This window comes from Notolepis coatsorum (genome assembly GCF_963971535.1).
Source record: "Notolepis coatsorum genome assembly, chromosome: 15".
NCBI lineage: Eukaryota > Metazoa > Chordata > Actinopteri > Aulopiformes > Paralepididae > Notolepis > Notolepis coatsorum.
In genome coordinates this window covers 61,726,610-61,754,097 of record NC_140179.1, presented here as the reverse complement: position 1 = coordinate 61,754,097, position 27,488 = coordinate 61,726,610, and the positions used below count along the sequence as shown (strand labels likewise).

Sequence of the window (27,488 nt, the reverse complement as noted above, 5' to 3'; positions counted from 1 at the left end):
TTTACTCAATTTTGTTTTTATTTAGAAACAGGCTGTAGAGGTCAAAGTACAGCATTTAGTCCAAAATACGAATCGTCATACATTCTGTCTGTGCGTGTAGGAAAAATGTCAACGTCAATGGTTTTTTAAAATGTCCCTAATACAAAGCTGGAATGACATCTTCCTGTAGGACTTTTTCAGGGTGTCCCTCTGTCGGCTCTCTCTGACCCAGATCGAGGCGCCACTCGCGCTATTGTCTGGAGTGCTTCAACTGGGTCGATCATCACTTAACCCTTCCAGGTATTTACAGTCTCGACGTGTGGAGATACGAATTCTGAGAACTGAACATTCTGACGGCGGGCGTTAAAATGGCTACCGGTCACCGGAAAAGCTATGGGGTTGTTGTAGGATTCCAAGAGAACATTCCAGAAAAAAGAAAAGAAAAAAAACCCTACACCTGATAGGGTTCGATGAAATTATCCCAAGACAAGATGAATAGACAGACAAGATAAAAAAAAAAAGTCAGTATGACTACTGAGAGGACAGGAGACAGAGGCGGGCGGGGGGGTAATAAGAAGAGGGTGGGTGAGTGTCGTCATGGCAACGTTTGGAAATAGCTTCCATGTTACCACCGGGAGAGACACCGCTTTGTAAGAGGTAGTGTTGTGTCTCCCAGTGAACTCCTGTGAGGACGTTGTCGGAGATTGCGGCCAATCCTCTTCTCGTGGTTCTAGGGAAGGGATTCAGTAACATGGTGACAACGGTGTAAAAAAAAACAAAAAAAAACAAGGACAGTACAACAAGGAAACACGTAAAAGCTCATGTGGACAAACTGACCGAGGGTCAAGTGCTGCTCTCATCAGAGATGAGTTTGGTTTCAATTAACGTGTGACCTCAAAATAATTCAAAGGCACAAGGTGGACAAAGCAAAAAGTGACAATGGGGTCACAATGGGGATTGTTGGAAAGGTAGAGCAGGTGCGGGACAAAAATGAAAGATCAGCATCACAAATAATAGAATCCGTGCACTGTTAAAACGTTCTCCTGCTGTGTTTCTTGTGATCTGCGTTTTTCGATAGAAAGAATGTTCTTCATCGCCATGAAGGTGGAGTTCCTGGTGAAGATCCTTTGATCTAAAAACGTTGATCACAATAAATACGGCGGGAACGAGTTTAACCGTCATCTATTGGTACCATCACGTCAGGGGGCAGTGGCTACTACAGCAAGCACCGTGGTTTAAAATGTTGTAAAAAATAAAGATAAAAAAATAACCAACAAAATAAAATGTCATGACAATTCTGCAAGTGACATACCATACTTGTGAGGACAAGTCAATTCTCAAAAGGGAAATGCAATTATCAGTATGGAAGCTAATTTTGCTTCATTGAACATTGTAACAAAACTCCAAAAATGAACCCAGAAGTCACTGAATGTAAACACGGAAAAGGAAATATCAAATACCATCATCTTCAAACTAATTGGACACAGGAGTGGTGTTTGAGTAGGTTTCATTAAAAAATAAATTATAATCACTTATCAAATCAAAGCCTAAATAATTTTTTGTATCTATCTAGACAAACGCTACGTCTCTAAAACTCGTCGTGCCGTGTTAGCGCCTCTCCAAAGTCTGTCGCTTGGCTTCCGACAAACAGCTCGTACTTGTCGACGATCTCCTCTTTGCTCAGCTTCCCATCCTGGAACAACAAGGAGGTGAAGATCAGTTACAGTAACACAGACACAGAGCAAATATACAGAGAGAGAAATAGAGAGAGAGAAATGGAGAGACAGAGCAAGATAGATGGAGAGGCAGAGCGAGAGAGAGAAAGAGAGAGACAGAGCAAAATAGAGAGACACAGAGCAAGATAGAGGGAGGGAGAGAGATAGACACAGTGAGACAGAGCAAATTAGAGAGGGAGGGGGAGAGAGAGACACAGTGAGAGAGAGAGAGAGAGAGAGAGAGAGAGAGAGAGAGAGAGAGAGAGACAGTGAGAGAGAGAGAGACACAGTGAGAGAGAGAGAGAGAGACAGAGACAGAGAGACACAGTGAGAGAGAGAGAGAGAGAGAGAGAGAGAGAGAGAGAGAGAGAGAGAGAGAGAGAGAGAGAGAGAGAGAGACACAGTGAGAGAGAGAGAGAGACACAGTGAGAGAGAGAGAGAGAGAGAGAGACAGTGGGTCTCATTCCCGAAAATTTTCCAAAGATATATTCTGGAAGACTTATCTTGGAACCACTGAGACATAATCTATGACAAGTACACTCTGAGTCCTGAACGTGCTGGAGATATGTCTTAAGTGGCTGAAACGGTTGCAGAAATTATATGATCTGATATCTGCTTGGAGAATGGCATTCTGTCGTAAACTCCAAAGCGCGTTCCCGTTCAGCTCATTTGCATACAAAACACCGCCTCCATAGTTCCTTATAAGGCAACTGGTGACGCAGCTGTGTGAAATGGAATGGCGGAAGTGCTTTGCGAGCCGCGTGATTACGAAACCTAGCGTCAGTCAGTGCCAATCAGAGAGCGTCTCCGAGAAATGCGGCTAGGTTTCGTAATCACGCTTGCGCCCATCAAAACTAGATTAGATTAATGTATTGGCATCATATACAGCTCGCGGTACACACCTGCCGCAGCGCGCGCACACACAGACAGGCGCGCACGCAGTACTGTATATGAATGAATGAAATATAATATATATAGCCTACGGCGGGCGTAATGAATGAACGCAGTATGGCTTATTATTCCATAAGCCTATAGGCTACTGTTCATTCGTAGGCGCACACAAGACTTGTTATGGAATATTAATGCAGTCTATTTCCACCGATTAGCTTTAGTTCTTATTTATTTATCCACTGTCATTTCAGTGTTGGTGTATAGGCTATATAGTGTATTTCAATATAAGTTTAATTGATTAATGATATATTCGAAGGAATGCAGGTTTATAGCTATATCAACCCCCTCCAATGTACAGTAAATGACCAAGTATGGTTTTGTCAATATTCCAATGTACAGTTTTGCTTGTACAGTGTAAGTCTATCCCCCACCCATCCCTACCCAACCTCCTCCAACAGTTTCTACGTCAAATGTACTCTCTTTTCTGGACTCTTTTTGTATCACAAACAGTACTGTATTTGCAAATCTGGTATGTCATAAATGTATAGATGTAGCAGTACTGTCTATCTGTGTCATGTGTGTCATATATGTTATGATGAATTGAAAATGGGGGACCCTGATGTAAACAAGACGAAATTCTTTCTCTGGTCTGCATCCCCTTATGTAATTGAGCTGTACTGTACTGTACCCATTCTGCAATCTGTTAATAAAGTTTTCAATCAATCAAACAAAGGTCTGTCCCATTGTATACCAATCAATGGGATACATTGCATGTTGACCTGCATTCTTTCAAATGTATATAATTAATCATTAAAACAGATGTGTAACAAATAAGAAATACAAATTCCACAGAAGGCATTACATTATTATTATTTTCAATCATTTCACAATAATTGCATAATTGTGTTTGAATATCTGAGTAATTATTTGTCCAAAATAGCTGGTTCAGATATGGTTAATCCAGCTGCCCTGTGATCAGATGAATCCATATTATTTATTTTTCCGACATCAAATTCGTAATTTCTTATCGTACAAATATTGTCATATTTATTTTAATTATGATTAAGTAATTAATTCCAAGGAGGCCTGTAGCGTTGAGGTGAAGGAATCACTATGAGAACACAGTCTGTCAAGTTATAATAACATTTTAAATTAGTCAATCAATCATGAGATTTGATCGTGGGCTGAGAGCATATTTAAGTGTGCTCCTCAGCACTCTTAGATCTGCTCTCAAATAAGATCTCAGGAAAATTTGAAGACTCCCACTCCCAGCCCTAATATGTCTTAAATAGGCCGAAATCTGGCTAAGACGAAATATTTTGTCGTAACTTCGTTCGAGAATGAGACCCAGTGAGAGAGAGAGAGAGATAGAGATAGAGAGAGAGACACACACAGTGTGAGAGAGAGAGAGAGAGAGAGAGAGAGAGAGAGAGAGAGAGAGAGAGAGAGAGAGAGAGAGAGGGAGAGAGAGAGAGACACAGTGAGAGAGAGAGAGAGACAGAGAGAGAGAGGGAGAGACACAGAGAGAGAGGGAGAGACAGAGAGAGAGAGAGAGAGAGAGAGAGAGAGAGAGAGAGAGAGAGAGAGAGAGAGAGGGAGAGAGATCTACCATACCTTATTGGAGTCCGACTCGTAGACCAGGTGCTTGGCCTCTGCGTCTGCGTGGTCGTAGTCAGAAGGCAGGATCCAGTCCATCGTCTCCTCCTTGTCCATCTTGCCGTCTTTGTTCTTGTCCCGGAACTCGTGGAACTGCTGGCGCTCCGTAGCCACCCAGTCGGGCTCCTCCATCTCGTCCTCGTGGTTGTACATGTCACCTGTAGGGGTCAGCGTTAACAACAAGGGGTGCTGCTGGCAAAGGAGGCGAATGCGTGCTGTTTAGATTTAGATTCAAATGTTTGTTTCAAGTAAACATTTTTTTTGTATTATTATTTGTCACAACAAAATACAGAATACTTTATGATGAAATGCTTATTTCTGTATGAGCCCCTGAGAGTGTGCTACATACAGTAAAGAAATTAAGTAAAAAAAAGTAAGTAAGGGAATGTTCAGTCAATATACATATTATATACAATATACAATACAGAGTAAAATGAGTAACAGTGAGGTACAATGCAGGAATGAGGTGAGGTACAAAACTTAGGGTAGGGTGCAAATGAGGTATGAATGTAGTGCAAATCTGTTTAATAATAGATACATATAAAGTGTGTTAAAGTGTCTAAAGTGAGTGGTAAGGTGAGTGTTTGTTTAAAGTGAGTGTGTACATGTGGATGTGTGTTCAGTGAGTGTAGATGATGGGTTGTTACATAGTGTCGTTGTCATTGAGCATCCTGATGGCCTGGGGATAGAAGCTATCGTCATCATACAGCACAAGTACAGTACAACGAAAAGAAGTTTGACATCCAACCAGAGTGCAAATGTAGCAGTAAAGTGCAACAGTAATATACAATGTACAAGTGATTAAACTGGGCACAAAATATACAAATTAGTACTACTGAGTGTAGTGCTAAACAGATGTATGTAGAGTTGTAGTATAATATGTACAGTGATACAGGTGTAAAGACTGTGTGTATATGGTAGTGCTGTCAGGCGATTAAAATAATGAATCTAATTAATTACAGGATTTGTAATTAATTAATTAAATTAATCGCATTTTAATCGCATAACCATTTTAGGCCTGATATTCTATATTCTATAATCATATTTCAAATGGCATGTGTCCGGATGGCAGAATTCAGTACTGTATCTACAAAACCTTCTGTTTAATCATCTTCCATTTATTCATTTGCTTCGATTTTTCAGGTCTGGTCAATTTTAGCATGTTGTTATTCACAGTCAAAGATAAAAAATATATATATAATTGAATTGATATTCTCCTTTGGTTCATTATAATTTACTCAAGCCTAGTAACAGACACAGTATTTCTGACACTGGGAATACATTCCCTGAGATCCTAGAATCAGATACCAAGAACATGCAAATGGACCATATTTAAAAAAAATAAAATAAAAATCTGTAAATGTGTATTCTACGTTCTTATGGAATGAATGAGATAAAAAAATATTTAAAAAAATTAAATTAAAAAAAGTTTTTTTATTATTAATTTTGAGTTCATTTTCATAACGCGACAATTTGCTGTGTAATTCATTAATCTAATTAACGCAATAAACTGACAGCCCTAGTATATGGTATATACCACATTTGTACATGCTATCATATAGAGCGATGGGTTATATGCAGGTGTAATAGGTAAGTACATAGAGGGGTTATATGCAGGTATATTCAGACAAATATGGATATATAAAAATGCAGTAAATACAAGAATATAAAGTGATAGGTTTAAATTATAGGTCTAATAGGTCACTTTTACAATTTAGACATTTGCGCAGGCACCCCTTATCAGAGTGACTTAACAAGTGTCGGACGTCCCGTGATGAAGGCCGGGAGGATGCGACCCTCTCTGCGTGCCCTCCTGTCTCCGGAGGTCTCGTAGTGGTGACCGGAGTGCCGGACGTCCCGCGATGATGTCCCGCAATGATGTCGGGGAATTCGCGACCCTCTCTGCGCCGCCCCCTATCTCCCTGTCTCCGGCTGTCCCTGAGCAATGACCGGAGTGTTGAATGTCCCGTGATTAAGACGGGGAGGACGCGACCCTCTTTGCGCCGCCCCTGTGACTCAAATAGATTCGCTATCAGCTCTATCTTCAATCTTTCAAAATGTTCAGTTGCTATCGCTATCAGCTCTATCTTTAATCTTTCAAAATGTTCAGTTGCTATTGCATGCACTCATCTGTGTTTCACTACACACTTGAGTGCATGCTTACCAACTGTTAGTCTGCAACACTACTATCACCGACATCTAAGAAGGGAGATCCCCCCTTGAATGGCCCTTCTAAGGTTTCTCTCCTCCACACTGCCCGTGGAGCATTTTTCCCTATTGTTAGGTTTTAGTGAGTTTTTCCTTACCTTCGCGTGGGGTATGTCTGGGAGTGCTTGCATTCTTTCATTTATTTGCATTTATTTTAAATTTGTTGGACCTTATGGTGTTCTTGTTCTGTTCTTGACTTATTGTTATGTTTTCTTCTTGACTTGTTTAAAGAAGACTTGTACGGCCCATGGGGACATTAACGTGTGTTGTCGGGCCTTATAAATAAATTTTATTTGATTTGATTTGATTTGAACAACAAGTGCAACAACGGAAGCTGAAATTGCAGTACCGCCAACATAGTCAATAGATTGCAATGAACAAGGGTGGACAAGCAAGCGAGCGAGCAAGCATTGTTTTTTTGTTTTGTTTTTTACACTTCCAGGGGCAGATCTTCAAATCTAAAGTTACTCACCAATGTATTCGTCCAGGTCAATGAAACCATCGCCGTTCTTATCAATGTCTTCCATGGTTTCCTGTGTGGGTAAGCAGAGGGAGACATGTATCAAATTATTTTATTATTTGTATTACTATTTTTATTATTTTTATTACTGAAGAACTGTGATTTTCCTACCTCTCTATCTCTTTGTATTTAAATTATAATTTTGTATGCTCGCTTATGCCTGTATTTTTTACTGTTGTGAAGCACTTTGAACTGCAACCTCTGTATGAAAAGTGCTATATAAATAAATAAAGTTATTATATGAGTAGGGTTGCGTACTGTTCACATTTGAACGGATACCGGCAGTGGCGTGCACAGATAGGGCCGAAGGGGGGCTTGAGCCCCCTGCCCTTTTGCCCCAAGTGCACATCCAAAAAGAAAATGTAACTGGGTGTTGGTGGGTTAAGTGCCCTTTTTGTAGCTTGAGCCCCTGCCCCCCAAATTGTCTGTGCACTCCCCCAGTACCAGTTCCTGGAATTTGGTATCTGTACCGAACGGTACCTTTTCTCTGTACTTAACTCTTAATTATTTCAACATTGTTATTTATATAGAACATTAATAAATTAGTGTGGGTGACCTGGCAAAGCCACACTATATTCTTGTGTCTATATTATTCTTCTTCTTTATTCCGCCGATTTTGCCAACAAAACTCCTCCCAGAGCGTTCGCGCCCCATACACATGAAAGGTATCAAAACGACCGGCTTGCTCCACCTCGAGTGTCTATTGCTTTTCGGAAAGTTTCACCGCACCGTTTGGCTACGAATCGACTTTAAACGGGAAAATGTCGGTCCCATTGGGAATGAATGGCAAGTTAGAGTGGAGGAGGTGAAAAAAAAAAGTCCACCACCTTGGGTAAATTGCGACAGTGATCTCAATTTTGGACATAGATATAAAAACAACACATCAAAACGATGACACGGCTGTCGCCTCGCTCACAAAAAAATTTATGGAATTGGACATTTCTATCTCAACTGATGACCATTTATTTGAAGGTTCTCCTCCCCATAGACACCAATGTGTTCCCACTCTAAGAAAAGGCTGGTTTTATCGCTTTTCCCCCCTTGTGTTCTGATCGTCACCGGGGCCACAATTGTCGCCGGAATGCCACAATATCGCACACAACCCTTCACATACCCCTTGAAGTGCTAAAAACGCTTCATCTCTTATCGTTTGCTTTTAATCATCGTGAGAATGCAGTCATGCATCTGCCCTCATTGAAATACATTGGATCGAAAGTGCAAGTCATTCGTGCCTAATTAGGTAACAGGTGTGGTGGCTCATGGCTCATGGCTACAGCTGACCTGCCAATGACCTCTCGTTAACCCTTAATCGCCCCTCTGTGTAGCAGTACTGAATTGCTTGACAGCGCCCTCTGTCTTGCGGGTTGTGTCATTGTACTCAGTAGGGATGTCCTCTTTCATTGGGGGATATCCTCTTTCATTGGTCGATGTTGACCACTCCCCCGATCCTTAGACCACGCCCCCTTAGGCCACACCCCCTTAGTGTATCTCTTGAACCGTTTGTCGTCGAGACTTGCGGGTTGTTCCATTGTACTCGGTAGGGATATCCTCTTTCATTGATCGATGTTGACCACTCCCCCGATCCGTAGACCACACCCCCTTAGGCCACACCCCCTTAGTCCCAAATTCTTTTTTAAACTCAGAAACGTTTTTAATACGTTTTTCTTATATATATATTTTTTTCATAAAAAAAATTCTTTCCCGATTTATCTTTTTTTAAATGTAATACGTATTTTTTTTTATATTTTTTATTTTTCATAAAAAAAGTTTTTTGACAAAAAAGTCAGTTTAAAAAACGCAGACATTTTTTTTAATACGTTTTTTTTAATATTTTATATTTTTCATAAAAAAAATTTTTTTTGGACAAAAAAGTCTAAAAAGTAGTTTTTCAGAGCCTGGAGCTCAACACTTAGTCTGATTTCTAAAAAGGGGGCCAGTACTCCAGATCCGACCACCCTGGACCACTTTCCCCGAAATGGGACTGAAAAAAACTTTTTTGACTTTTTTGTCAAAAAATATTTTTTTATGAAAAATAAAAAATATAAAAAAAAAATTTCAACTGGAGGTACTTCTAGAAGTTACTACGTATCATCTGATATTGACCGGATGGGCGAGGGGGCGTTTATAATTCCATGGGCAACGTTATACCATTCATCTAGTGTGGGTCATATGATCATCAGATCAGTTAGTAAAGAATACGTTAGAAAATAACGCTGGATCTTACCATATCTTCCTCGCGCCGTTGGACAATCAGCGTGGAGTAGACAGTTTTCGATTATGGGATGTTGATCCTGATGAACCATTTCCAGGTTGTATAATACTATATATGTCCAAATAACGTTGTTTATTGAGTTAGGGCGAGCGATTGATTATCCAGTGTGTTGAGATGGAGTCCGGCTACCGATCGCGAGTGCCCGGACGGATTATGGATGAGCACTTCCTGTTTGGCGCGCCCCTCCCTCTTGGCCGATCTGCCGATCGGCCACCAGATGGCGCTCTCGAACCGTTAGACAGTTGAGTGGAGCTCACCAGTACATCTCATGTCTCCGGAGGAGAAATATGATTTCGATCACAGATTTTTGAATTATTGATATCAAAGACGAGTTACGGCGTCTTCGGCAGAATGAGCATGGCGAGGAATGACGTCTAAACACATCATCGGCGATTAAAGTGTTAAATTTATTTTTCGGGAGGTTGTGCCATTGTACTCAGTAGGGATGTCCTCTTTCATTGGTCTATGTTGACCATGCCCATAGTTTGGCTCCTCCCCCTTTTTGTATCTTTTGAACCGTTTGTCATAGAGACTCGCGAGAGACCCTCTCCCGTTGGCCGGCGGTGCACAGGCGTCACCCACACTTTCACAATTTCCCCCGGGCGGAATTGTCTAGTGTTATTTATTATTTATTGTTGTAACACACCACACATAAATAAATCGCATAATCATGTATTATGTTTTTAAACTTTTAAATATCAACATCATCTGGCCATCCTCAGTAAATATGATCAAACTCCTCTGACCTCGTCTGGTCTTTCCAAAGACCCAAGAGACGGGACAGTAGGGGTGGACGGTATAAACGGTATACGGTATAAACGGTATGAATTTGCTCTACGGTATGGATTTTGACTATACCGTGTAACCGGTAGAGCAGCTCTAAAAGAGCAATGACGTCATGTAACCACAGCGCAACTATTTCAATCGCATTTGCCCCTAAAAATAGATAGAATTAGTCATAGATAATAGATATGTGCAAACTGGAAAAAGTTATTTAGGAGGCTTCACGCAGTGGGCGTGTCAACACGCAATTGTCATTTCATAATAAACACATATCACCGCGGCGCACAGCAAGTTTCAATTTCAGTTCCTGGCATTTTTAACCAGTGGAGAAAGGTAAGGGATTTCCCTATCGTTTTTCTTATATGAATTATTCTACGTTAATAAAACATACCTGGTGATCAACTACAGTTTGCTGTAAACATTATGATATGTGTGTAGTGTTATGATAACGACGGCTGCAGCGGGAGGACGGCTGCAGCAGTGGAGTTGCGAATAGCATGTAGCTGCAGAGCCGCAGAACCATGGGCGCTTTTAGGTCTGGTCACAGGCCCGCTCAACAGCGCCCTCCCACCCAACGGCTGAATTGCCAATGGCTCCTGAAAGCGCCCATGGTTCTGCGGCTCTGCAGCTACATATGCTTCTAGCAAAATCCAGCATCCAGCCTCGCTGTTTGCAATGGGAGCAGCACGGAGTCTCGACTCGGGACTTATTTTATTTGGAATATAATGACTTTATACGCAAAAGTAGCCTAGTTTTAAGTTAAAATATTATAAATCTACATGCCTTGAGGATGTCATTCTTTATATAGCCTGCCTATCAGGCAAAAAAATTATTCTAACGGAAACACTGATACCGTGATATATACCGTTACCGTCTATGCTTCAAATTATACCGTGATATAAATTTTAGACCATACCGTCCACCCCTACGGGACAGTAATATATATATTTGTGGAAAAGGCTCCCTCTTGTCTAGTAATATTAATAAACATGTCAAGGTACCAAAAGTTGGTCCTAATTGATGCATGGATGAATCGGTACTCGGTGCTACCGCTGTAATTCGGTCGGTACAGAGTTCTGAACCCAACTATAATCACGAGGGCCCGGCCCTGTTAGTCTCTTGATCTCATCATCTACTGGACTCCTCTCCATCCCCAGCTCACGCTTCAGCACCATGGGTGCTCCCTCCACTCATCCTCTACTGGACTCCTCTCCATCCCCAGCTCACGCCTCAGCACCATGGGTGCTCCCTCCACTCATCCTCTACTGGACTCCTCTCCATCCCCAGCTCACGCCTCAGCACCATGGGTGCTCCCTCCACTCATCCTCTACTGGACTCCTCTCCATCCCCAGCTCACGCCTCAGCACCATGGGTGCCCGAGCGTTCAGCTGCTCGGCTCCCAGACTCTGGTACTCCCTGCCCCCTCACATCCGACAGTCTGACTCACTATCAACATTCAAATCCCAAATGAAAACCCATCTGTTCAAACTATAGCTTATTCACTGTAACCTCTGCCACTGTCCTATACCCCCCCCTGCTGTTTGTTTGTTTTGTTATTTTAACTTAACTGTTTTTATACTTCCTGTTGCTTGTTTTATTGTTAACCTTGACTTTTAACTGCCTTGTGTTTTTAATTTAATTTTTTTTCTATGATCTGTAAGGTGACATTGGGTGTCCTGAAAGGCGCCACCAAATAAAATGTATTATTATTATTATTATTATTATTATTATTATTATTATTATTATTATTATTATTATTATTATTATTATTATTATTATTATTATTATTATTATTATTATTATTATTATTATTATTATTATTATTATTATTTGTATCTAAAAAGACATGAGCGGCGACGCCGGCGACACACACACCTGCACCACAACGTCCTTCATGTGCTCGTAGTCCTCCGGGTGGAGGAAGGCGGTGAACTCCTCCTTGTTTGCGATGTGGTCGCCGTTCAGGTCCGCCACCTTGAAGCGCCTCTCATCCCTCGCCATCATCTGCTCATAGTTGTAGCCGTCGTCTGGCTGAGGGTCGTCTGTCAGGTGAAGGGAGTTCGTTTAAAAAAAAATTTAAGCTGATTCTTTTGTCATTTTGCCTTTTGTTGTATTGGAATTAATTTTTTATGCAAAGGAAACCGACACTACAAAACATACAATCTCAAGTCTCATAATATATGGAAATGGGTTTTTGTCTTTGGTATGGATTTGGTATCATGGATATGGCATTAATACTTTGGAAGTAGTATTAATGCCATAGGTACTGCTTGAAGTTTGGCCTAACAAGCCTTGAGAAGCTGTTTCATGGCCAGTACGGACTCAGAAGGAGCTTCTATCCCCAGGGCATCAGGATGCTCAATGACTCTATGTAACATTAACCCAATACATCTACACACATCCACATGCACACACTCACTTTAAACAAACACTCACCTTAACACTCACTTTAGACACTCTAAACACTTTCTAACACTATACCATATATATATATTTTTTTTTACGAAAATATGTGCACTACATCCCTACCTCATTTTTGCATTTTAAAAAGTTTGCATTTTGCACTTCATTTTGTACTTTAGTTTAGTTTGTATATTGTATATTTTGTAGTGTTTGGTCTTTATTATTTTTCTTGCTGTATGAAGCACAATCTCAGGGGGCTCATACAGAACCAAGCATTTCACTGTAATGTATATGTACCGTATATGTGACAAATAAAACAAAATAAAACATGAAACTTGTTCAGTAGTATTACTATTCCCCTTTCTGATGTTCAAGCAATCAAAGCTAAATTAGCCGGGCAGGGAGGGGAATGATGAATTTAAAATGTGGTGTGTTGCTACACCCACCAAGAATGTTGACAAGACATTTCTTGATTTCTTTAGAATTTCTTTCAAGTCTGAAAAACATGTTCCACATATTTAAGGAAATTGTATAAAAGTATTGGAAAGATATAAAATGTGGAATTTTGAGAAAAGAAAGATACAAAACCACAGTCAAATATTAATGTACATATAATTATTATCGCCATGTAATTGGTTGTGTGTGTGTGTGTGTGTGTGTGTGTTTGTGTGTGTGTGTATCATTGTTTGTAATAGTGTCATAGTGTAATAGTTTTACTTGTGTGCTACTTTGTGTTGTGGAATTTCCTTTCAAGGCCTTTCAAGGGACACCAACAAACTGAACAAGCTGGTGAGGAAGGCTAGCTCCGTGGTGGGAGTCGAGCAGGTCAAACTAGAGGTGATAGCGGAGAGGAGGATGAGAAGGAAGCTGGCCGCTATCCCTGGAGAATACCTCCTACCCCCTCTATTACGCCGTAACACGTCATTGAGATCAATATTTCAAAAATCTGTGATCGCAATCATATTTCTCCCCCGGAGACTTGAGATCTACTGTTGATCCCCTCTCAACTCTCCAACGGTTCAAGAGCGCCATCTGGTGGCCGATCAGCGGATCGCCCAAACCGGAAACAGGAAACGGAAGCTGGTGCTCATTCCAATTCGGTCCGATCACTCGCTAATAGTCCCGGGACTCGAGCTAGACACAATGGATAGCAATCCGTTACCAATAACTCGATAAACAACATGATTTGGACGTATATACTATTATACAACCTGGAGATGGATCGCATATTTCTACATCCCATAATAGGAATATTTTTGCTCCACGCTCATCGCCCAACGGCCCGAGGAGACTGGGGTAAGATTCAGCGTTTTTTTTTTACCGTGTTCGATATAAACTGCTCTAATGATCATATCACCCACACTAGATGAATCATCTAACGTTGGCCACGGAATTATAAACACCCCCCCCCCCCCATCCGGTCAACATCAGATGATAAGTAGTAACTTCTAGAAGCACGTCCATTTGAATTTTTTTTATCTCATGCAGATCGCTATCAAACTGTATTTGATCATCAATATAATGCATTTAGGGCTATAAATCACGTTCTGGAGAAAGCTGCAGAAAACGATAAAAACATATTTATACTTTAGACCGTATTTTAGTATGAATATGTGAATGAAAAAGTATAACGTTCCTACGTCCTGAACGATAGATAATTGACGTTGAATGGGCCATAGTAATGTCAATTTAGCAATACAATTTAAAAAGTTATAGCCCTGCAAAGAAGGGGAACTTCTCCATAGACAAATAGAGCTGGCAGAGAGGGGTATAATGATGTACATAAGCCTGGCGAAGAAAGTGTTAAGACACATTTTCAGATACAAGATTTCAAGATTCAAGAGCATGGGAGCCTGTGGCAGTTAATAATAATAACTATAATAATAATAATAATAATAATAATAATAATAATAATAATAATAATAATAATAATAATAATAATAATAATAATAATAATAATAATAACAATAATAACAACTACCAACATTTTCAGTACTGGTGAAAAAAAGGTGATAAGAAAAGTGTGACTTCATTTTTTGCATCAAAGAAATAATTACTTGGAACCCACACATGTCAAAAGGACTAGTATGGTCCTTTAAAGGATAACTCCACTATTTTGGGAAATTAGCTTATTTAACATCTTCCCTGGAGTTAGACAAGAAGATGCATACCTTTTTTGTCTCTGTGCGTGCATTTTAGCTTTGGGAATAGATGCTCCGTTAGCATAGCTTAGCTTCATCACTGGAAGTGAGGCAGGACAGTAGCCTTACAGTGCCTTACAGTGTATTGCAAGGTCTGACATTGACCAAACTTGATATGCATGACCTTGGTGGGCTCTAGGTCAACTCCTGAAAAGGGGGTCAATGTCAGACTTTGCAATCAAAAGTTAGGGGGCTAATAACCCTTGCCATAATTTCAGTGCGCCCCTAACTTTTGATTGCAAGGTCTGACATTGACCCCCTTTTCAGGAGTTGACCTAGAGCCCACCAAGGTCATGCATATCAAGTTTGGTCAATGTCAGACCTTGCAATACACTGTAAGGCACTGTAAGGCTACTGTCCTGCCTCACTTCCAGTGATGAAGCTAAGCTATGCTAACGGAGCATCTATTCCCAAAGCTAAAATGCACGCACAGAGACAAAAAAGGTATGCATCTTCTTGTCTAACTCCAGGGAAGATGTTAAATAAGCTAATTTCCCAAAATAGTGGAGTTATCCTTTAAGCTGTACTGTCTTGTCTCAAGCCCTGCCCTCTTTTTATTTATTTATTTATCCTCCAATCATTACATATTATACGGACGGAAAACAAGGACAGTTTCAAAAAGAAACTCAAAGGAGCCATAATCCGGAAGGAAATTAATATATGTCATGCATGAGTGTAGCTGCAGCCATGTTATCCAAAACTTCTTCTGATTACTTTGTGTGTTTTTTCTTTTCTTTTTAAAGGTATGGTGAAATTGATGTTTTAGTAACATTGATGAGCATTCTAAAAGCAATTCTTAAAAATATTCAATTTTAAAAACAATCTTAAATTGTATTTAACACTTTGGTTGCCTAAGGTTAAATTCATGATATACCATAGATTGCCAGCGCTATTTGTCTATGGAGAAAGTCCCCTTCTTTGCAGGGCTATAACTTTTTAAATTATATTGCTACATTGCCATTATTAGGGCCCATTCAAAGTCCTATATGTATTGTTCATTGTGTAGCAACGTTAAACTTTTTCATTCACATATTCATAGTAAAGTATGGTCTAATGTATAAGTATGTTTTCATCTCTTTCTGCAGCTTTCTCCAGAACGTGATATATAGCCCCAAATGCATTATATTGATGATGAAATACAGTTTGATGGCAATCAGCGCGATATAAAAAATTCCAACTAGACGTACTTCTAGAAGTTACTACACGTCATCTGATGTTGACCGGATGGGCGAGGGGGCGTTTATAATTCCGTGGGCAGCGTTATACCAATCATCTAATGTGGGTCAAATGTTGATAATAGCAGTTAGTATCGCAGACGGTAACGTTACACGCTGAAACTCACCCCAGTCTCCGCGCGCCGTTGGGCGATCATCGTCGAGTAGAAATCTTATCATTATGGGATATATTTTTACCCGGTCCATCTCCAGCTTGTATAATGGTATATACGTCCAAATCATGTTGTTTATCGAGTTATTGCCAATCGATCACCGTGTAGCGTGACGAGCCAGAGTCCCATGAACTATAGCGAGCGCCCGGAAGTACTACGGTCGTCATGACAACCTCTATTCAACATCCTGTTTGGCGATTGCGCAGATCGGCCAGCAGATGGCGCTCCTGAACCGCCAGAGAGCTCAGTGGGTCCTGCTGGTGGATCTCAGGCCAGCGGAGGGGACATATGAATCCGATCGTGGATTTTTGAAATATTGATATAAGGACGCTGTACAGCGTCCCCCGGCAACTTGAGCATGGCCAGCAATGACGTGAAAAGACGTTTCATGGCAGTCAAAGTGTTAACACTGTATTTTGTTTTGTTTTGTTTTTTTGTTTTCTGTTTCTTTGCTTGCATGTAATTTTAGCCATCTTAATTGTTAGTTTCATTGTGTATTGTATGTTGAGTACTGGCTTTTAATCATTCTGTTTTGCAATAATTGTTTTTGTATGTTTTTTTGTGTGGACCCCAGGAAGACTAGCTGATTGCCATGGCACCAGCTAATGGGGATCCGTAATCAAATCAAATCAAATCACTACTAGATCCCTCCCTCCCTCCCTCCTTCCCTCCCTCCTCCTCACCGATGTAGGTGCCATAGGTGATGTTCTTGTACTCCTCCCAGGAGATGCTGCCGTCGTTGTTCATGTCAAAGTCTTTCCACTGGCGGTCCACGTTGTCGTAGATGTACCTCTTCTGGGCCTTCTTGATCCAGGCCCTCAGCTCCTCCTCGGTCACAAAAGTGTCCTTGTCATCGTCAATCTTGTCTACGATGATGCTGCGTTAATAGAAGGAGACAAACCCCAATAAAGAAAAGCTTTTGGGAAAATGCACAATGCAATATCACTATTATTATTATTATTATTATTATTATTATTATTATTATTATTATTATTATTATTATTATTATTATTATTATTATTATCAAAGATCCCATGAAAATCAAATCTGAAATAAAATGTAAAAAAAACGTTTCCTCCATTTTACCCTTTATCTGCACCTAGTTCTCACTATGTGGCAAAATAATTCCCAACAATTATTTCCTTTTTATCTTTGTCAAAGGAAATCGATTGTTTTATTTTCCTGGAAAAAGTACCTAATCTGTGAATAACCCCCCAGCCCACCCCACTCCAGCCCAAAGATCTGTCGCATTCAGAAATACGTCATACTATGGAGGCTCGTGATGCGGTAAATTAGATTAGATTAGATTAAATTCAAATTCATTGTCATTACACAGCACAAGTACAGTACAATGAATGCCATGGATGTTAATAATAATGTGAATATACAATTATGATGGTGATGATCATCATAATAATAATAATTATATGTATTTCATAAATAAAGTTGCTCAAGTTTCAAGTTTCAAGTTTCTTTAATAGTTGTCATACAGAAGTACAGAATACTTTTATACAAAATGCTTCTTACTGTTACGCACCAGAGACTGTGCTAGACAAGATAAGTATGAAATAAAATAGTATAGCATGTCACAGTGTTCAGTATAGACATATGTACAATGTTCGATGCAGAATAGAAGTTACCATATAATATACAATATACTATGCAGTGTACTAATATACAATACTATATAAGCAGAAATGGGATGAGGTACAATTTAGGTACAATTTACAGTAAGGTGTACGAGTTGTAGTGCAAATCCTTTACCAATAAATATAAAGTGTGTTTAGGTGATCTAAAGTGTGGAGAGTGGGTGCTGCAGTGTGTTGTTTGTATAAAGTGAGTGTGTGCGTGTGGATGTGTGTGCTGTGTGCATTTGATGGTTGTTGTATAGTGTTTAGTGTTTGTTGAGCAGCCTGGTGGCCTGGGGATAGAAGCTTCTTCTGAGTCTTTCTGTGCTCGCCTTGAGACTCCGGTATCGCTTGCCTGACCGCAGCAGTTCAAAGAGGCAGTTGTTCGGGTGGCTGGAGTCCTTGATGATTCTCTTAGCCTTACCCCTGCACCGCTTGTTGTAAATGTTCTGGAGGGTGGGGAGTAGAGATGTTCCGATACCATTTTTTCCTTTCCGATCCGATTCCGATACCTAAGCTTTGGGTATCGGCCGATACCGATACTTATCCGATACCAGTGCATACATAAAAAAAAAAAAAAACGATATTATATAAATTTTTTATAAATATAATATATATATATTTTTTTTTAACAAATACTGTTTTATATATACTATTTTTTAGTCATAACTAGAAAGTAATGGTATTTATTCAACAACAGGTGATTGTATAGATTTGTATTAGTATCATTAATCAATGAGTATGGGGCTTCAGCACTGCAGATATACCCTACTCCAATGATCCACACGGACATTATACGTTGCTGCACTCGCTACCCACTGGCTCTGCAGATATACCCTACTCAGTCTGTCTACAAGGCTCCGTTCAGTAGCAGTCGGATCTGTTTTGATTTTTGCACAATAAATATTCAACATTCTCTTTTGAGACTCCGCCTCAGACTCTTATCATTTGGCACTAAAAGCTAAACATTGTCGCCGATATGGCTGTCCGCAACATGTCATTAATTGTGTACGCGACGTGCAATTGTGCAATGACGACGTTACCGTTAGCTAGCATGAGCTACCGGTATATGGGAAGACCATAGAAGACTGTAACGTTACTGGTGACATTGTGATTTAACTTGGAATACTCCTTTGCCAACTTGCTGTACTTTGCTTGCAGGTCTGCAGCCATTATTGCTGGATTATATGAATAGCCCCAACTTTAGCCAAGGTAATGTTAAAGCTAGCTTTCGGTTAGCCGTTCAATGCTAATAACACCAGCCACCAAGCGAACCCATGAGCTCGCCGTCAACACCGCTCTGTCGGGACGATGACATTTAAGAAAGTATCTGCTGTTAAAATGACAAATGGCATTGACACTTTAATCGATTAAGCACACGTTTGTTTTATAATGCTTACTCAACAGACCACAGTGTTGTTGATAAATTACGTCATATGGTATCGGAGCGCAGCATTAGAGGGTACTCGCCGATACCGATACCAGCATTTTAGCCAGTATCGGCGGCTTTTCCGATACCAGTATCGGTATCGGAACAACTCTAGTGGGGAGTAGTGGTCTGCAAGGGCCTTGAAATAAAGCCCGAGCCCTGCCCGAGCCCGTGAACTTCAGGCCCTGCCCGAAAATAAGCCCGACTGTAAATAATATTTTAAGCCCTAACCCGCGTGAAAACCCGAAAAAAATTATTATTATTATTATTATTAAAATATAATTTTTTTTGTATTTGTTTTAAATATTCGAAACACGGTTTTATATGAACGTAATAAATAAACAAAACTAAGAAGCATTTACATAGCCTGTTTCGCAATGCCGTCTCTCCCAGTGCTCGCTTATATCTCTGACTCACACATCAGCCTCGTAAAACGTATTGAAGGCTATAGAATCTTCTTTGACACACACACACACACACACGACACACAATAGCCTACTCAGTCAAACAAACAAACAGAAAACAGAAATCAGATTTCGAGCAGAGCAACGTAATGAAAATCACAACAAAACAGGTAGCGAGTCGAGACCCAGCAAATAATAACATCACTCACCAGACGTCAGCAACGCGTTGAACACCGTTAACAAAACCGGCTACATACATCCCAAGAACAAATTAAAACGTTCGCCAACTGGCTATATTCCAACACAACCAATCGAGTTGAACTCGTCCCCTGAGTTCTCCCTGCGCGCTGCAGTAATTACATCCAAATGTTTCTCTGGCGCAAAAGAGAAAGCGAATCTTAAAACGAAGGTTATCCTATAACCCTAGTTATATGAAAAAAAAATATAATAATAAAAAAAACGCAATAAAAAAATAAAATAAAAATAAACGGCGGTGCCCGGGCCCGGCCGAGCCCGAATTATTTATTAAAAAAAAAGCCCTACCCAGCCCGAACCCGCCGGGCCAGGCCGGGCCCCGTCGGGCCTGGGCAAGGTTGCAGTGCACTAGTGGGGAGCCCCCCTCCAATTGTGCGTTCGGCTGAACGTGTCACTCTTTGTAGTCTGCTTCGGTCTTGTGCAGTGCTATTCCCAAACCAGGAGGTGATGTTGCCAGTCAGGATGCTCTCTATTGTACATGAGTAGAAGTTCTTAAGGATCTTCTGACTGACTTGGAACTTCCTTAGGCGCCTGAGGAAGTAGAGGCGTTGTCGTGCCTTCTTCACAACACTGTCAATGTGTGTGGTCCATGTCAAGTCCTCGGATATGTGGGCTCCGAGGTACTTAAAACTGTTCACTCTCTCAACCGGTGCCCCGTCGATGCTGAGGGGGCTGTAGTCCTTGACCCCCGACCTCCTAAAGTCCACAATCATCTCCTTTGTTTTGCTGACGTTCAGGGAGGTTGTAGAGGGAGGCTGTTCTCCTGGTACCATCCCGCCAGGACCTTGACCTCTTCCAGGTAGGCCCTCTCGTTGTTTGCAGAGATCAGGCCCACCACTACATTTACATTTATATTTAGTCATTTAGCTGACGCTTTTATCCAAAGCGACTTACAAGTTCTGTACGACAAGACAGCAAGAAGGGTACAACTCTATCAGCTGAGTAACAATGTTCATCAAGTGTTGCGTGTTACAGTGTAGGTTAGTTTATTAGGACAAGTGCATGACAGACCACTACTGTGTCGTCAGCAAATTTGATGATTGTGTTGTTACTCCGCTGAGCCACACAGTCGTGTGTGTACAGGGAGTAGAGGAGGGGATTCAGAACACAGCCCTGGGGGGCCCCTATGTTGAGGGTGATGGATGAGGAGGTGCAGTTGCCTGCTCTCACCACCTGGGGTCTGCCCGTCAGGAAGTCCAAGACCCACTGGCAGAGGTCATAGTTCAAGCCCAGGTCCCTGAGCTTGGCTATGAGTTTGGAGGGGACTATGGTATTGAATGCCGAGCTGTAGTCGATGAATAGCATTCTCACATAGTTCCCCTTCCTCTTGTCCAGGTGTGATGCTGCTGTGTGCAGCACATGGGCTATGGCGTCCTCCGTGGACCTGTTGGGGCGGTATGAAAATTGCAGGGGGTCCAGGTTGATGGGGAGGGAGGAGCAGATGTAGCCCTTTACTAGCTTCTCAAAGCACTTCATGGCTATGGAGGTGAGAGCTACAGGGCGGTAGTCGTTGAGGCAAGCAGGCTTGGATTTTTTTAGGTACAGGGATGATAGTGGACTTCTTCAGGCAGGTGGGGATGACAGCCTGTTCTAAGGACAGGTTAAATATGTCAGTGAATACCGGGGCCAGTTGGTCGGCACAGACTTTTAGGACGCGGCCGGGGATGCCGTCCGGTCCTGCTGCCTTCCTGATATTCACTTTTTTAAAGGTCCGCCTCACCTCATGCTCTGTTACCCTGAACACTGAGTCTCCATCAGCAGACCCCCCCCCCCCCCCCCCCCCCCCCATTGCCGTGGCTTGTAGGCTGGTGTTGTTATTACCAGCCTCAAACCTTGCATAGAAGGTATTGAGATCACTTGCTAAGGAGATGTCACTGTTTAGTTTGAGGGAGGTGCCTTTGTAGTCTGTCATCGTTTTGAGGCCCTGCCACCAGTGATGCCAGTAACGCGTTACTAAGTAACGCGTTATTGTAATCTGATTACTTTTCCCCGAAAATAGTAATCTAACGCGTTAATCTTTAAAAGCCAGTAATCTGATTGCAGTTACTTGTCCAAGTGGCTGTGCGTTACTATTTCGTTACTATCTCATCATAAATTCATAATGCAGGCGGAATGCAGTATTTTATTTCGTTTTCGACAGTCAAAAATACATTTTGAGCTGTTTTTCTTATTTGGGAGTGACGTCGTGTGGCAGTGAAAGGGTTACACAAGAATGTGTCCCGCGGCGTGACTGGACCCTCTGTCTGTGAGTGACTCTGCTTTGGTCCAATCACATTCCCCATCCACAGTCTGCGAATCAGAGACAGAGTAGGGCGGGTCTTCACAGCACGTCATGTGACATATGCGCCAATCGTGTGACAGCAGCCGTCTGCACAGAGAATTCCACCCCAAAACGCTTGTCTAAACGCAAAATTAAAAGTGAAACCGCGGTTTCTGTTCAGACTTCCATCCCAAAACGCTCGTCTAAACGAGCCTCAGTCACTACTTCACGTTTGTGTCAGCTAAGCCGGGTGAAAAAAACATTCATATGCGGAGGAAACAAAATACTGTCTACCGCTAAAAACAGCACATCCAATTGCATTGAAAGCATCTGGAATCACAACACTAGCCGACGCTTCGACTAGGTTTGATTGATTGATTGAAAAGTTTATTAACAGATTGCAGAATGGGTACAGTACAGTACAGCTCAATACATACAATTGTTAAGGGGATGCAGACCAGAGAAAGACTTTCGTCTTGTTTACATCAGGGTCCCCCATTTTCAATTCATCATAACATATATGACATACATGACATACAGATAGACAGTACTGCTACATCTAGGTACAGGAGGACTCGGAGGTCCACCAGCCAAACAGCAAAAGAGAGAGATTGTTTCTTTCTTTCCCTTTTGATTAATGTATATTTGATGGTGGCAGAGCAAAAGCTCTTATTTGCCAGATTTACAGTTAATTTACATGTTAAAGAGAGACTGATTGTATGTTTATAGAGAGACATTTATAAAAACAATTTAATAGTTACAGTTGATATAATTGAATAGTTCAGCCTGCATTTGTTAGATGTGATACACTGGTTTTGTAAAACCACTGGCTGGCTGCTCTAATGCTGTGAGCATCATAGACTGTTGCTTTACCATACTTGATGGTACAGAAGCTGAAGCACTAGTTTAACAATTTACGTTATGTGCAGAGAAACAAGTTAAAAACAATTTATGCACTTTCAATAAAGCGTTTAAAAAAAACTGTTGGGGGAACGACGACAACTTCGTAACCTAGTTACTTTCAAAGTAACTAAGTTACTCTGATAATCAAGTAATCAGTAAAGTAACTTAGATTACTTTTTAAAGGAGTAATCAGTAATCAGTAATCAGATTACTTTTACAAGTAATCTGTGGCATCACTGCCTGCCACATAGCTCTGGAGTCAGCCTGTTCAAACTGAAGTTCAATTTTATCCCTGTAGCGCCATTTTGCCTCTGTTACTGTCCTCCTTACGTTGTATCGCGCCACCTTGTGGTCATTCATGTTGCCTGCCACCAGGCCGGCGTTGTATGCTGTGGTGCGCGCTTTCAGAGCTTCACGGACGGATTTGTCTACCCAGGGCTTTTGATTTGGGTAAACTTTAATTATGGTAGTGGGGATTGTTTCTTCCACCAAAGTACGAACAAAGTCCAGCACTGTCTCCGTGTAGTCATTAATGTTATCTGTTAATGTTATCTGCTAAGTGTTATGTTAACAACACTATGTGGACCATCCACGTATATATACGTGTTTCGATTCCACCCGTTGAGGACCAGAGCCACGAGTTAACTCGTGGCGAGTTGTTATTGTTATATTCCATATTAATAACGCTATTAACGTCTGCGATCGACTTGCATGACCTACCCACATATTTGATTTTCGAAACATGCAATACCGGCCAGATCCGCTTAGGGGCGCCATCGCTCCACTGCAGTATCATTGAGGGCATTTGAAAAAAAAAATCTTTTCACTGTATGTGGGCGTTTCATATGAGCCTCGGTTCCAAACGAACACCCTCCATCTTTGATCACGTTACCGATCGCATATTTCAGCCTGGAATAATGGGATTTATGATTGTCCAATGGACATATCGATCTACCAGATTCCGTTGACTAATGACGAAATGCTGCCGGCGATCACATGGCCTGACGGTAGGATACTATTCTCCCAAATTACAGCTGGATTGGACATTGTTTTAAAACCTAACGTGATCAATCAGTGAAAATGGCTACCTGAACGCACACTGTATTGCTAATCAATAATACTAATCGGCGTTCCCCGCCGCCCCCATTTCATCCATAGATGCTCTGTAATAGTCCGGATGCTACGCAGTTTGTTTTATTTCATTCGTATATATACAGCAGAAATGGCGTTTGATATAACGTGACTAGCTTTTAGCCTCATATCTAGCTTCCCAGAAAAAAGACGAGGCGAAAATCGCGATAAACCTTATATTCATGGCGCTATAAAATGACAACCAAGCGATGGATTTTTATTTTCTTTAAGCCATTATGAAGGCACGGTTTATGCACTCAAGTGACAATGAGAATGGACAGATAGCAATTTAAATTAATTAATTAAAATTATATATATAGCTGTTAGAAAGTACATCGGTTTGTAAACAAACCTCTGTCCTCTGGCCTATAAATCGGCGCTACATGCTGGTCGTCAATGTGTTAATGACACACGTTTACAAGAAACCAAAAGCACCTTGCACAACCGAACCTCGCTCAACCTGTTTTTGTGTGCATTCTGTGTGTGTTGTGTGTGTGTGTGTGTGTGTGTGTGTGTGTGTGTGTGTGTGTGTGTGTGTGTGTGTGTGTGTGTGTGTGTGTTCGTGCATATGTGCGGAAAGGACATTTCCCATCATTCAAATAGAATTTCCTGCTTAGCTGCATTGTCCACATTTTAACACGTTTATGGGATAGATTGATTTCCTACTTCCTTGTGTGAAGACCAACCTCTACTGTCTGTCAAGAATCATACCTGATGGCTGGGTGACATGTCAATACTACACTACCATGAATGATGTTATTTTAACATCTGTTCGCTTAAAAGCCAGACATCTCGGTTGCTGACTGACAAACCACTGTTCGTATACTTTATTCCCCACCTCTCTTTTTTGGCTAGTGTTAGGCGTGAGGTCTCCTATTAGGCTTAGGTTTGGGTTAAAGGAACACGCCTACATTATGGGAAATGTGCTTACAGTCTTCTCCAGAGTCAGACAAGAAGATAGATACCTCTCTGTACGTTCAGTAGAAAGCTATCTGGCTGCAAGCTAGCCTAGCTTAGCACACATGAATGGAAGCGGATACAGACACTAGCCTAGTTTGAAAGCTCAGAGAGAGGTGTTTTGGGCCAACAGCTAGGTCCCTATCCGCTTCCATTCATTTGTGGTAACACAGAGAAGAAATTGGTATCTATCTTCTTGTCTGACTCTGGAGGGGACAGTAAGCGCATTTCCCGTAATGTTGGCGTGTTCCTTTGATTTAATAAACAACTATACCACACAGACATTCTAATATAAGTGCATGGACAGTGAGTTCTCAGTAGAGTTGGCCCATTACGACACTGTACATGAGATGCCCGGCTTTTAAGGGGTAAACTAATAAGACAAAACGGACTCAACTCACAATTAAATAAATGGCTTTTCGGGAGTGTCATTGTGACGCACTAGAGATGCAGCCAGGGTTCCTGAACTCGACTCACCCAAGTCTCCGCTTGCTCTCCTCCGGTGAGAGGTCATCAAAGGTCTTGGCCTCCTCCTGACCCAGGAAGGCTTCGTGGTCGTACTCGTAGCCCTGGGCGTCGTTGTGCTCGAGGCTGCTGAGAGCTGGTTCGTGGTGAACACGCTCCTTCTTCTCCGTGGGTTTACTGGTGGCGTAGACGACGCACAGGGCAAAACACATGACCAGTGGCCGTATCATCCTGAGAGGGGGGGGGGGGAGAGAGATTTCCATTCAATTAAGTATGAATCACATGGTTCTACACATCATAGACGCTGCTGAATGCAAGCATGGCTTTTTCCACACGATTTAGTGGCGCTGACTTTTGTATATTATTTTGTATAGTGTTTGGCCTTTATTCTTTTAACCCTTTACTGTATGAAGCACAATCTCAGGGGGTTCATACAGAAGAACGAAGCATTTCACTGTAATGTACATTATATGTGACAAATAAAACAAAACTTGAAAACCTGATACTCCCCAATTAATGGATTGGCTGAACCGTGACATTGTAGTGGAGGAGGGGGAGAACCCTTACTACAGGAGGACATTGCAATGCCGATAAGCGATTGTCAACATTACAGCATGACTTGTACCTGATCGACGTGACATGAATGGGAACGACATGGCAATAGAGACAACTTCACAAACGGCATCCATGTAATTGATAGATCGCGACATGCCAATAAATAATAACACAGCAATCAAGACAGACAGTGCAGACACTGACCTCAATTCTAACAAATCCAGCCTTCTATGGTAACTACTGTGTTATGACCACGTCTGCACTGTCTGTGTCTGGGCTGTTGAGGAATGCGACGCCGACATGCAAGGCCTTGCCTTATAGATAATAGAATAATATCATATATTTATAACCGTAGGCATTATGAGAATACACTTACCTGTCTGTGGGTTGTAGTTATTGACGCAAAACAGGAGTAGAATGCGCCTCAGCAGCCGCCAACACAACCTTCTTCTTATCACATCAGTCAGGATCACACCCCGACCTCCGCGTCACGGTCCCGTCCCACACGCAGCCAACCACAGTCCGTGTACGACGCTTCCTTTCATCCGATTGGGCCACTTCATCAAGAGGCACGTTGGGTTGATGACGTCGTGCATCGGAAAGAAAGCTCGCTCACCGCACTTGCCGTTCATTGGCCGTCGTTGGTTGCGTGTACCATGTCAGCCTATCGGGTGAAGACAGAAGATCCGCGTTGAGAAAAGTCGTACTGCTATTTGCCACGTCCCCAGATTTTTTAGAAACGTAGTGTGGGGGCCTATGTACTTGGTAAGATTACATCATCAGACTGGGGGGTACATAATTATCATATCACATGAATTGATTCATCAATCTGGGTCCGTTTTTTGTCATTCCGTCCATCATCCTCCAAAATGCAGCAAACAGGCAGGGAGGGATTGATTGATTGATTGAACATTTTATTAACAGATTGCAGAATGGGTACAATACAGTACAGCTCATGCACAATTGTTAAGGGGATGCAGACCCGAGAAAGACTTTCGTCTTGTTTACATCAGTGTCCCCCATTTTCAATTCATCATAACATATATGACATACATGACATACAGGGAACTTGGGAGTCTAGAGTCCTAGACTAGAGAACCTAGAGGCCTTCTCGCGTCCCTGGGGAAAAGAGGAATAGTTTGATTTCATTGTCATTTAATTCACTAGCATTTACACAATAATGTGTGAGAGAGACTTTGATAATGTATCAAAATGGCTGTTGTTATTATAGGTGTCACTGTCCCAAATGGAGAGCAATTGAATGTAAGTGTGTGTAGCTAAATTGCACAATGCCTTAATTGCACCAACTGTAGTAAATGTCCTTAAAGGTAGACTCTGTAATGTAGTCAAACATCTCTAGGCAAAAGAGCCCCACTTGGTATTGCACTTTGTTTACATTTTTGTTTTGGTCTGAATCTGTGTTGGAGTTTTTTTTTTGTTGAGTGGGGATAGGACGTTGAGCGGTTGCTATTGCTGGATTCCCACT

At 41.5% G+C, this 27,488-nt stretch overlaps 1 protein-coding gene across 1 annotated transcript; it reads right to left on the bottom strand.

Annotated features, from left to right (window-relative positions):
- Window positions 1-26,494, bottom strand: calua (calumenin a). The gene is made up of 7 exons (XM_084330738.1): window positions 26,379-26,494; window positions 25,460-25,678; window positions 16,699-16,892; window positions 11,900-12,066; window positions 6,922-6,982; window positions 4,200-4,399; window positions 1-1,672 (listed from the first exon to the last, which is right to left on the bottom strand). The coding sequence occupies exons 2-7, from the start codon at window positions 25,675-25,677 to the stop codon at window positions 1,568-1,570; spliced, it is 945 nt and encodes a 314-aa protein (XP_084186864.1). The 5' UTR covers window position 25,678; window positions 26,379-26,494; the 3' UTR covers window positions 1-1,567.
- Window positions 26,495-27,488: the final 994 nt, after the last annotated feature.